This window comes from Bicyclus anynana, chromosome 12, assembly GCF_947172395.1.
Source record: "Bicyclus anynana chromosome 12, ilBicAnyn1.1, whole genome shotgun sequence".
In the NCBI taxonomy this organism is placed as follows: Eukaryota; Metazoa; Arthropoda; class Insecta; order Lepidoptera; family Nymphalidae; genus Bicyclus; species Bicyclus anynana.
Genome location: NC_069094.1, coordinates 10,797,654 through 10,811,264, shown reverse-complemented (window position 1 = coordinate 10,811,264; position 13,611 = coordinate 10,797,654). Strand labels below are relative to the sequence as shown.

Genomic DNA, 13,611 nt, shown 5'->3' with positions numbered 1-13,611 from the left:
TCCAGGACTGAATGTGAATCATCATCATCATTTTATTTCATTTCTTAAAATGGACCCCGAGTGAAACTAGTTGGTGACCACTGCTATACTGACAAAAAAGCTACATGGGCTACATAGAAACTTGCAATTTACTGCCACTGGTGTAGCATACGTAAAAAACATGTAAATAAATAATATAGTCGCATACTTAAAATGTTTCCTCATTAAATTAAGTAGTCATCACGAATATACTTGAGTAAGTAGACAACAACTTATTACTTACACACCTGATACTAATAGATAATTTATTAGTTCGTAGCTTTAATCCAATTTAAAGATATATTATTATAACGTAAATAATTTTATACCATTATTGAGCACTATGAATTACGTTTAAAGTGTCAAATGCGAGCACCATTATTACAAAGGGAATAGAACTCCCCTAATAGTTACCAGCCTAATTAATAAATCACAGCTTTCAGCTAAAGGTGTCAGGCAACATAGCAAGTGTTTAAACGCCCTGCTTTAGAGGGCAATTATACGGGAACTATGTTTTTCAAGAGTCTAGACCTCCTTGCGTCCCAGCGTTTCAAGTGCTCGAGAGAGACCAAAAGAGTTACTTCGTATACAAATCCCTCACACAACATAAATAATATACTAGCGGACGCTTGCGACTCCGTTTGCGTGAAATTCCTCATTTACAAATCCCGTGGGAACCAAGCACTTTATCAGGATAAAAAATAAATATGTTCTGCTCCAAGTTCTAATTTATCTCTGTACCAAATTTCATCCAAATCGATTCAATGGTTTAGACGTGAAAAGGTAACAGACAGACTTACTTTCGAATTTATAATATTATATAGTGTGAACTTTAGAAATAAAAAAAAATATTGTTTAAAAATGTCAACATTTGAAACTCTACATCAATGTTTAAATTCTTTTTATTTTAAGCTGCAGCTTAATGTTTTTTTTTATATTACCGTTAAAAACGTATCAACGATTAAGTACTTTTTATTTAAACCGGTATGTACAAAAACAAAATATACCTTCAGTGTAATACGCCAAGTAATTTTCTATACTGTAGCTATAGATTAAGTTACTAATCAAAATAAAATTTATTTACTTTGTCAAAAAGCTCAGTATAGTTTGGCAACTTCGTTCGTAACACTCCCGATGTTGCACGCAGGGCGGGGGCGTGTTGCGATGAATGAAAATCCAACGACTGATGCACGTCATTTCCCACCCGTGCAGTCTTTCCGCCCGTCGCCCGCATATCATCAGTGTTATCAACGTTAGCCAGACTATAATTTCTTGTTTGCATTCACAATAGTTTGCTTTCATAACTATAGCCATTGGATAGCTGGATAGCTATAACCTCTTTTTTAAACAGTTGACCGTTCTTGCCATATATGTATGTACATTAGAGATATTTTTTGTTAATTGCCATCCAAAATATTTTCAACGAAGAGGTGAAGTCACTGTCAATAAGTCAGTCAGACACGGTAAAAGGTTGGTGTTACCAAAAGTATGTAAGCTATATTAGAAGTGCATAATATGATATGGCTGTAAAAATATTTAACAAATTACCTGATGACATTTGAAATTAAGCTTGCCTCATTTTAAAATGAAGTTAAATAAATGGCTTATTGTTAAGTGCTTCTACGACCTTAAGGAATATTTGACTTAATTCTTAATGACATACTCGTACTAACTTTTAATTCTAATTATTGTATTATTTTGTAGTTGTAACTTTATTTTTTTTTTCATTTAATTTGGTAATTAAGGCTGTTTGTGTTACTTTTTTTCTAATCTGATTTCATTTAATTTAGTAATTGTGACTGATTGTATTCTTTTTTTCTTAATTTTATTTCATTTATTTTGGTAATTGTGAAAGGTAAAGGACAATAATTCTTGCAACTAAATGATTTTTATTTATTATTATTATTATAAAACTTGATAGTCGTTTCATTGATGTTAAAAGAAAATTTGATTTTGGCAAATATAGAGCGAAATAGAGAGGCAAATATCCACTAGAGCGATTCCAATCAGTATTATGTATTACCAACTTCTTTCGCTTAACACTCTTACCTCTTCCATTTTACACCATTCACCTAAGTAAGCTCAACCCCTACTTATTAAATATGTATGTAGCACTCATCATGTTTCACATTATACTCCACTTTATAACTCGATAATCCGTCACTATACATTTAAAAGTAGAAACATAACCATGGCGGATATTGAAAAACCTTTAAAAAAATTACGTGCACCAAGACGTTATTTTGGAGTTCATTACTTATTGCTCAGATTCCTTGGACTTGGTTGGTGGCATCACCCCGATGAAGGTGATACCCGTAATTTTCCAGGACTATACCTTTACTATGCTATAATTACTGAAGTCGTTTGGGTAGCTGGTTTCGTAGGACTCGAGACGATTGACCCGTTTGTGGGACAAAAGGATTTAGATCGATTTATGTTTAGCCTTTCCTTCGTCATCACCCATGATCTGACTCTTATCAAATTGTACATATTCTTCTTCAAAAATAAGGAAATTCAAGACATCGTACAGACACTGGAGATAGATTTGCAACGTTTTTATCAAAACAATGAGAAGAATCGGCAGACAATCAAAACTACTAGAATACTCACCGCTACATTTCTTTTCTTCGGATGGATTACTATTGGGAATACTAACGTCTACGGTGTTGTTCAAGATATTAAATGGAAGACTGAGGTTGCAAGGTTAAATGATACCTCCTTCAAGCCTCCGCGGACTCTTCCTCAGCCGATTTACATTCCGTGGAACTACCAAAGTAATGAGTCATACATCTCGACTTTCTTTTTGGAAACAGTAGGTCTTTTGTGGACAGGTCACATCGTAATGACCATTGACACATTTATCGGTTCAGTGATACTCCATATGAGCTCTCAATTCGTGATACTACAGGAGGCAATAATTACTTCTTACGATCGCACAATTGAACGTTTAACCAACGAAGTCAATTGTGACAAAGATGACCCAGATATGATTGACGATTCTCATAACACGGATGTTGAGTGTTATTACGAAAGAGTTGTGAGAACATATTGCACGGAGGAAGAAATTGAGAACGCGTTAGAAAACACGTTGAAGAGTTGTTTCCGTCAACATCAAACGCTAATAAGGTTCGTGCAAGATATATCTACTAGTCAGTTATAGAGAACACTTGTACCACATTTGCGTTACTGCAGTTCTTTGTATAACGCCTTGCCTAAAGTTTGAAACCTATTAGGTACTGATAATGATGATGATATATTTGAATCACTGATTGTTAAAACCCCACAAGTTACAATGAGTTAATTTTTCAAGAGAGACATTAAACCATTTATTTAAACAAATATTGTATATTTGTGTTTGCCATATGTTGTAATTAATATATTATGCAGCCAGCCATAACTTACATTTTTTTTTTAATTCTCATAATGTGGTATGTAATAATGTGTAAGTATGGTACTTTTTATCAGCGATTTTTTTTTATTTGTGTTTTTTTTTTACACTCAGTGTGCTACATAAGTTGTTTTAACACTAAATTCGAATAACTCAATGCAATAAAAAAATTTAAAATACACAGCACATTACAATATAATTTTATGGAATGTCCATTTCCTATTTTATTTTGTGGGTTGCATGATGCATCTACTATTCGCTATATAGCTCCAAAAGCCAACAAGTAACATTATTAATATATAACAAAATATTACACTCTTCATTCTCTCTTCATAAATGATTTCTTAAAACATGTTACTTGTGGAGTTTTTAATAATCACCGATTCGTTTATAAGCTTTATCTATTGAATAGTAGTAGGTAATCTGTGTTACATAAATCATATACTACTCGTAATATAAATTAATTAATAAAACAGCCGAAAGAGAGATGTCATGAATCCATCTTTGGTGCAAAGATGACTTTGTCTTATTATCATTGAATTATTATGCACTACGTACGTATTCAATGCTTATTACCAATAAAAATTGTTAGTTACCTACTAGTCCTTTGTAACTCGTAATGACACAAAATCGTTATTGTATTTTGTATCACAAATATTCTGTCTTTAATGATAGGTAGGTAGAGTAGATAGGTGTAAGGGTAAGGTGATCCTAACATAGTATTTTATAAAAATCTGTACTAAATTCAATCACAAACCCTTGCTCTTGATGATTTCATAGCTTTGATAAAGTATTATCTATAAAATAAAGTACAATCTGTAAGGAACATTGATATAATTTCCGAGCGTGTTTCAAAGGCATTAATTTTAATACACCCCCTAGCAATGCAAGCCTACCAGAAATTGTGGAGGCAAAATTTATTTTCATGAATCGTGGAGCGAATATTCATCGGAGTTTTTTAAGTTCATTAATTATTTAAACGAATGAGTGTCATATTCGTTTTTTCGTCCAAAAATTACGACTTTTAACTACTGTAATAAACGTTGTATACCTATCTACTTGTATAACACTAAAATCAGTAACTGAATTAAAGTTGTTTTCGGTTATATATTTTTTTTTTATTTTTAGCTTCAATTCACTTGCATTTGTAACCTTTTTTAGATATATTTCTCCATTCCTACCGCATTGTAGTATATAGGTAGGAACATCCAACATACCACAAAAAGCTCAATTCTGAACTTGGAAAAGTTATAATAGATTTTTATTATTAATCAGATTGACCAATTTCCAAAAAGCAGGTTCTATTGTTTAACTGATGTTTTGTTAACTAAAAAAGACCGAGATATTTCACTGCTGCCTTGATCGATGATAAATAATTTAAAGGGCTCATTTTTTGCGCAAAACATCTGTCCTCGGCTCTCTGTGTCAGCTGTCCAGATCGGAAATGCAGCCATCATTCCATATGGGCTTGATTTGTACTTATATTTTGTACTAGCGAACGCCCGCGACTCCGTCCGCCCTTAGACCTCTTGAATTACTTACAGTAGTATCGCTGTAAAAATTAAGTAACTTCTCCCGTTTTCCCAACATTTCCCTTCACTGCTCTACTCCTATTGATTGTAGCGTGATGAAAAGTATACTATAACCTGCCAAAGAGAATGAAGAATAATTGTACCAAGTTTCGTTAAAATCCGTCGAGTGTTTTTGTTTCTATAACGAACATACAGACAGACAGACAAACACTGATTGCATTTTTTGCATCAGTATCGATCACTGATCACCCCCTGATAGTTATTTTGGAAATATATTCCATGTACCTACAGAATTGACCTCTCTACAGATTTATTATATTCCCTTATGTTCATCTGCCTCGCTCGACTCGCTCGACTCGCTCGTAAATCCATAAATCCCCTCTACGGCTCCCCTACTATATCTATCTATCTTAAAGTGCAATTTGTTTTGAACTTTTAACATCGTGTAATTGCTGTATAATTAAAAGATTTAAACGCGTCTGTAACTTGAACTTAACTTCTGGCAAGCAAGCAGAATACAAGTCAACGAACCTTAAATTGCAATATAGTGAGACGTAAATTAGCTAGCATCGTACACCATGCCAAGCAGCGACAAACTTCGTCTCTACAGAAAATATTGTCACTAGCAAAAGAACATAAGGAAATGAACATTAAACCCATTTTGGAATCGAGTCAAAATAGTACAATTGTTTCCGAAACATCTTTGGACACTGTTTAGATTAAATTTCTTAAAGATATTTTCTGTACACTAACTTTATTATTTAACTAGCTGATGCTCGCGACTTTGTCTACGTGAATTTTGGTAATTTCTTATACTTTACATTTGCTCGAATCTGGCGATGTACTGGGGCGTATTCGATCTATCTCGGTGATATACGGGGCGTATTCGATCTATCTTGGTGATATACTGGGGCGTATTCGATCTATCTCGGTGATATACTGGGGTGTATTCAATCTATCTCGGTGATATACTGGGGCGTATTTGATCTATATCGGGCGGTGCTCATTAAAAAGGACGCTTTTTTTCCCACTAAAATCCCGATCCCGGAAAGATTCCGGGGTTCATTTAGCATATATGCTGGTTAATAATCTACTCTATCTTTCAGTGAAAGTCCCATTGGGATTGATTTAGCCTATCCGAAGATTGACTCAGGAAACAATCAGACAGACAAGCATACAAATATTGTCATATCTGTTTGTGTTTTTTGTATAAATAATTATTAAAACTAAGTCATTTTGTAATCACCTATTTCATGCTCATATTTCTAGAAAAACAAAACAAAAACTACTTTTCTTTTTATTAAAACGGGAATCTTTTATACTTTCTACTATTGCTAGAGGTCTGACGAAAACTCTAGTTTCATCAACCAAAAAAGTATAAATCAGGCAATATAATAGGCAATAAGGGGGCCACATTTCTATGAGACATGGTTCAATATCAACGGATTACCGCTTCAATATTGTCAGTCGGTTACTTTTTTCGCACGCCTAAATCAACATAATATACATTTCATTTCATATTCACCTCCCTCCAAAATGAAAGTGTTCATTCATATTTTTCGATAAGTTAGTGACAGATATATAGGTGTTTAAAGACATAGAGTATCTAGAATCTAGATGAATAAGGGACTTTAGTTGGTGTAACGTCGACCTTCTACATCTTTTTAGTAGGTTCAATTCCCAACCGTTGCGCTATTATGTTAACAAAAACACCACAAAAAATATTTAGTTTCTATGTAGAAACTTTCATTAAATCATTTAATGAAATTTTTGGGCATTCTTCATTCGCACTATGCACCCAGACTAAGCTATCATCTATACCAGTCAGGCAACAAGCAAGGAATGCCCTGTGCCCGTCAACTTTCAGGCCGAAAAACGTAAGGCCTTAGGCCAAGAATTTGAACAAGAAAGAAAAGAAGACAGATTTTTTTTAAGAATATTTGCCATATCTTTTTTAAATATGACCAATATTCCCATTCTCCTTCAACTAGTCGGGAAAGATTGTATTAGGAGTGTGTACAACAATAGACCAACGGGACGGGGATTGAACCACCACCCCTCGGTGATGAGCCCGACCGCTCTTACAGATGAGCTATTGAGGCTCAAATTGGTTCAGGTCTGGCTGGTGGGAAGCTTCTGCTTTGGCTAGTTACCACCCTACCGGCAAAGACGTACCGCTAAGCGATTTAGCGTTCTAGTACGATGTTAGCCCGTTTCCATCTTCAGATTACTTCATCTCTTACAATCACGTGAAATTGTAGTCAAGGGCTAACTTGTAAAGAAAAAAAAATACCTATCTACTACTTAAAATATATTTATTATTAAAACACTGGTGTGATTCTGGTTGAAAGATATATGACGAAATTTTATTTGGTGGTTAAAGAAGCCTTCCCGTCTTATTCCCTGATATAATATACCATTTTATTCAGATAGTTATTTCCTTACAGTTGTGTTGAGAAATTCGCGTCAACTTATTCCTACGGCTTTATGACTCAACTCCTCTCGAGCATGGCTGCGATTTGCGTGGTAATGGTGCAAGTTTCGGTGAGATATCACAGTCAAATTACTTTTTTGCATAATTCAGATAAATTGCTTTTTTCAGATGTACAGATGAATGCTGGTTTTATCAACACCTTTTTTTGTGTAGCCGTAATGTTTGTATCTACAGTAATTTAATGCACATAATATATCTACAATTTAATTCACATATAGCAGTTACCTTGGATTTAAGAATTAGCTTATGTGTTTTGTTTTGTGGCAGTTACAATGGACTTAGTTGGTCCTAACTGCTTTGGTCTAGTGGTTATGCCTATGTGGCTTAGGATTCTGAAGTTCTAGGTTCGAATCCTAGGTCGGTCTCTTCTTTATGCCAAGGAATTATCAGTAAAAATCTCGACTCTACACTATTTGTGCAGTTCTTATTTTGCTACGCAGACAATCCGGGTAAGGTTCTTATCAATAACTGTCAGTGATCTTTATGAGTATTAAACATAACATAATCACTCTATGTCCGCCAATCTACGTTGAAGCAACTGAATGGTTCTAAGCTCCAAACCCCCCTAGCATTTTCAAGTGATAAGAGTTCTCTATCACTGTCGATAATGATAAGAGAGAAAAATCAGAGTTAAAAAATGTAGGTGATTATAAATGTTTATTAACATTTTAAAATCCATCAGTATCTAATCTACGATTCTCTTCACGCATGAAAATATAAAAATACTATAGTTAATAAATACAGTAGATAATGTTTAGTATCAGTGGTGTGATTTATTAACGTATATTAAATTGCATTATCAATTGCATACCAACAAATATTTTATTATGAAGTATGAGCCGCATGCCACTTGTTCATGTAACATTGACCCTTTGGTAGCTAGAACAGTTTGTAATGTGTATGTTTGTGGCTTTTTATCTTCTAATGTAGATGCAGTTTTCTTCTGACTTGATCAAGATTGTTCTTAGCCAACGATGTCAAATACTGTTAGAAGTTTTACTAGGGTCATGAAAAATGAGGATTTCCACATCTCAATGTTAGTTGTGGTCAACAAAGAACGTTATTTAAACATATAATACCTAAGTATCGTCTATAACGTCGAGTTGTGTGTTCAGGAAGTGTAAAAACTATATATACATAAATAAACAATGGAATTAAAGACAAAATCGTGCATGTGTGCGCTCAGTCTCAGTGTTGTAGCGTATTGTTCGGATCACTTTTTGCGGTGATTTTGTAGGGACGTAACTGATCTATAGTATAAAATTATCATCTTAGCCATATAATATACATATGGATTTATAAGACGAATCATATAGACATAGACATATATAAATAGAATGTTCCAGTGTGAATTCGAAGATAAAATTGTCACTCGCAAACAGTGGCAGGTATCGATTAGGGTATGCACTAGTAATAAAATTAAGCAAACTGGAAAAATCGGTATTTAATAAGCATGAAGAAGAAGACAACTCTTAGGGTATGCAGTACTTAAATGCATGTATGGAATGCACGCCACTGCTCGCAAATATCGTGGTTCTCTATTAGTAAAAGAATTTTCCAAATCAGTTTAGTAGACCCAGAGATTATTTCCTACAAACTTGCAAAACCTATGTTTTTAGTATAAACGAATACATCCACGGATGATGTTAAATTCGATAAAGACATATCCAAAGTTTTATGCACCCAGTTTCCGTTGACTTCTAAAGTTTCATTGAAAAGCAAAGTTATCCAACTTAACTGTACTTAGCAGTAATATCCTCATTAGGTAATTCTGTTGCAGCAAGACGCCTCCAGTTTTAAGTCAATCCGCTTAGTGACTTCGTTGGCCTTCTTCGTTGCTATGATTATACAACTCGCTATACAGTGCTTTACTGGTAATGAGCTGACCTATCAAGTAAGAACTTTAATTAACTATAACTACGAGTAAGTTACGTGTAAGTACGTGAAAGCCCAGTGGATATGACCTCTGTCTCCAATTCTGGAGGATGTAGATTCGAATCCGGGGCTCAAATATCACGTGTCTCAAACGGTGAAGGAAAAACATCGTGAGGAAACCTGCATACTAGAAAAATTTCTTAATTCTCTGCGTATGTGAAATCTGCCAATGCCTATTGAGCCAGTGTGGTGGACTATTGAACTAACCCCTCGCATTCTGAGAGGAGATTCGAGCTCAGCAGTAAGACGAATATGGGTTGATAATGACGAGTAAGTTGAAACTTTACTTTGTTGTTGTATCTTTATCTAATAAGGTTTTAATGTTAGCCTTTGACTGCAATCTCAGATGATGCACGTGACGATAAAGCTTAGGACAATAGCCAGTTAATTTAGAAGAGAAATCCAGAAGTTTAAAAATAACAACACCATTTAAAGATTTTTGTTTTAAGTAACTAACATAAAATTACCTTATTGTAGATCTTTCATCTTCATCAAATAAATAATCCTACCTAGTAATATACTTTTAAAAAAATGTGAACCGTCACGGAACGCGTAGATGTGAAACGTCGATATTATTTTATAAAAGTAATATGCAGAAAATAACAGTGGGAGAGAAACGCACAGTCGATTGCGCATGGCGTCGCATCACCATGTCGTTTACATATACCATCATATAGCGTGGCGACGCGTCGCCACGGCATGCATCGCCACGCCAGAAATTGGTAATGCGCATGGTGACGCGTCGCCATGTCGTTTACATATACCATCATATAGCGTGGCGACGCGTCACCACGGCGTGCGTCGCCACGCCAGATATTTTACGTGCGGCTATAGATGTTTCACATCAAAAACCTCAGCTTTTACAATTTTCTCAAACATAGCATCTTTCATACGGTACCTAGGTATCTTGAAGAAGTGCTTGAGACAGCTTCCTCAAAAATCCTAGAAACACAATGACGATGATCACTCTGATCTGGCACGACAAAGAACCATCTTGGAACCCTAACGCCGATGAAGAAATTAGAAAACCTACTCTAATTACACTATCAAAAAATATAAAATACTTATCACGCGATAAACCTTAATACATATTATTGTAAATTTTTGGTAAATTATTTTAGATTGTAGGTTAATCTTTTACTTTAAGTTTTTAACCGGACTCTGCAGTGCTGTGAATGCCTGTAAAAGATGGCTGCAGTAGTTCAAGAATTTTGTAACTTACTTACATATAATGTTTTCTGCTGTCATTGTTGGCATTACAAATAAATAAATAAATAAATAAATAGAGCCGTTCTAGGTAGCTAATTGGCAGTTAAGCTTATATTTATCAAGTTTTTCCAATTAAAGAAATAACCAAACAGGCTGGTCGGGTATCAGACGCGATTATGGAGTGCAAGTGGGAGCGAATGCCGCCTCGCTTTCGCCGGCAGCTTACGATGATGATGGTGCGAGCTCAACGGCCTCTGAAGCTGACAGCGGCCGGTTTCGCTAACATGGACAACCGCTGTTTTCTAGCTGTAAGGAATTGTTTACATCATATACACTAACTAGCCGATGCCCCGCGGTTTCAACCGCGTAGTTCCCGTTCCCGTGAGAATACGGGGATAAAATATACCCTATGACAGTCACAAATAACGGGGCTTTCTAGTGGTAAAGGAATTTTCAAAATCGGTTCAGTATATCCAGAGATTATCCCCTACAACACTACAAACTTTACCTCTTTATAATATTAGTATACATTTGAATTATCATCTTTTAACAAATTTTTTAATTTTATGAAAGCGGGCAAACAAAAAGGTGTCATTTAGTATTTTATTAATTAATACATGTACGCTTGCAACCCTAGAGTTACAAGGGGAGTGTAACATAAACGTATCTCTAGAGATAAATAACCCTTTATTAAACTGGTTGGAACCCCGTACACAGTCAGTATTTTTTTTTTTTTTTTATTCTTTACAAGTTAGCCCTTGACTACAATCTCACCTGATGGTAAGTGATGATGCAGTCTAAGATGGAAGCGGGCTAACTTGTTAGGAGGAGGATGAAAATCCACACCCCTTTCGGTTTCTACACGGCATCGTACCGGAACTCTAAATCGCTTGGCGGTACGTCTTTGCCGGTAGGGTGGTAACTAGCCACGGCCGAAGCCTCCCACCAGCCAGACCTGGACAAATTAAGAAAATCTCAATCTGCCCAGCTGGGGATCGAACCCAGGACCTCCGTTTTGTAAATCCACCGCGCATACCACTGCGCCACGGAGGCCGTCAAAATCTTACTAATATTAACCGACTTCAAAAAAAAGGAGGAGATTCTCAATTCGACGCGTATGTTATTTTTTTTTGTAATGTTTGTTACCTCATAACTTTGTCATTTATTAACCAATTATAAAAAATCTTTTTATTTGAAAGACTATACTTCAGATTGGCCCCATTTAATTTTCATGAAAATCGGTTTAGTAATTTTGTGTTAAAATCAAAGTAAGTGAAATACGTGTTTGAAGTCGTTTAAATTTTTATGTTAAAAAGATATTATTAGAGGTAAAGTTTCTGGTGTTGTACGGAGTAATCTCCGGATTTTATTTTTCACATCAAAACTGACTCTATATGTAATCACATTCTTGCTAATATTTTTTTAGTTATGATATTTTTAGTTATTCAATTGAAATGGTTAAAATTGAGTGTGGACTTTCCATGATTCTTGGTTTGATAGAAAGGTGTCACTATAACAACGAGTGTAGGTGATTGAACCTTTGCCTTTAATCAGCATCTACTCGCATCAACGATATTATTTTCAAAGTAATAAGAGCAATGCTGAGTCGCATATAATTTTACATATCATTGTACCTATTTGTATCTATATAACGCAATGGACTTACGTCAGTTTATTTATAACTAGCGGACGCCCGCGGCTTCGTCCGCGTGGAATTGTTTTTTACAAATTCCGCGGTAACCATGGTGTTTTCCGTGATGATAAGTATATGTTAATCCAGAGTAAAATCTATTTTCATTCCAAATTTCAGCCAAATCGCTTCAGTAGTCGCAGCGTAAAGGAAGAACAAACATACTTACACACAAACTTTCGCCTTTATAATATTAGTGTGATTTTTAATTATGTTTTTTAAAAGAGAATAATCTGAAAGATCCTTAATTCAAGTCCGACTGATATTGCTGTCTCACAAGGTTTCAATGTTTTTATCAATAACATACAATTTAAAAATTTTTATACACCTCCAAATGTCATGAAATTATTAATTACACTCTCGATCAATATTCTCTTTCAGTGCGCTTTCATTTGAGACCCCACTCGACTACATTTGCAGACATTCGGTTCTCCACTTTTACCCTCCACATATTTTATAAACCAATTTTTATCAAATATATCTAAGAACACTCGCATTTAAGTTACCTTTAATCCAAAAAAAACTAAATTGAAATCCCTTCATCCGTCCGGTAGCTATGATGCCACAGACAGACTGACAGACATACAGACAGACAGACAGATACGTCAAACTTTTAACACCCCTGTTTTTGCGTTGGGTGTTTAAAATATATGAGTAATAGGTTATACTGTACATAGCCTTGTGAAAACTTTGATTAATACCTATTGATCGTAAACCATAACAAACATTTAATTCATGAAAGTTAATTATTAGAATATTAACCTACTAATTCAAACATGTCTGACAATGTACAGCTACCCATATATCATTAGACGATCCAATGTATCATAACTGCGTTGATTGTTACAATTGAGTTCCAATCTTCGTTCACTTAATGATCGAAGGTTCCAATGAACCATAACAGACAAGAGTTTGAAAGTAGGTACTTTTATTGCCAATCAAAAGCTATTAAATTCTCGAAATTAGCTATTATATCCGATATTATTTTTTTTAAACTTAAAGATTAAAAATCCCACGGAAATTAAGGATTGGATTAACACATAAGCTACTTTTTATCCCGAAAAAATCCATAATCGAATCCATAAGAAACCCAATGGTTTTCCGAGATTCAGTTTTCCGAGAAAACTGATGATTTTGATGATACGAATGTTTGTTACTCTTTCACGCCTCGGCTACTGAACTGAATTAGCTGAAAATTGGTACTGACATATATTATAGCCTGGATTAACACATAGGCTACTTTTTATCCCGGAAAAATCCATGGTTCCCGAGGGATTTCTGAAAAACTAAATTACACGCGGATGAAGTCGCGAACGTCCCGACGCCCTAGTTTATTATATTGCTT

At 34.9% G+C, this 13,611-nt stretch overlaps 1 protein-coding gene across 1 annotated transcript in view; it reads left to right on the top strand.

The window, feature by feature from the left end:
* The first annotated feature begins 675 nt into the window (after positions 1-675).
* LOC112054663 (odorant receptor 7a-like) overlaps positions 676-13,611 on the top strand; it is a 14,146-nt gene continuing 1,210 nt past the window's right edge. Inside the window, exons 1-4 of the mRNA XM_024094517.2 lie at positions 676-3,144; positions 7,386-7,482; positions 9,213-9,326; positions 10,729-10,884. Coding sequence (XP_023950285.2) covers positions 2,210-3,144; positions 7,386-7,482; positions 9,213-9,326; positions 10,729-10,884 — 1,302 coding nt within the window. The 5' untranslated portion in view covers positions 676-2,209. The remainder of the gene's footprint in view (positions 3,145-7,385; positions 7,483-9,212; positions 9,327-10,728; positions 10,885-13,611) is intronic.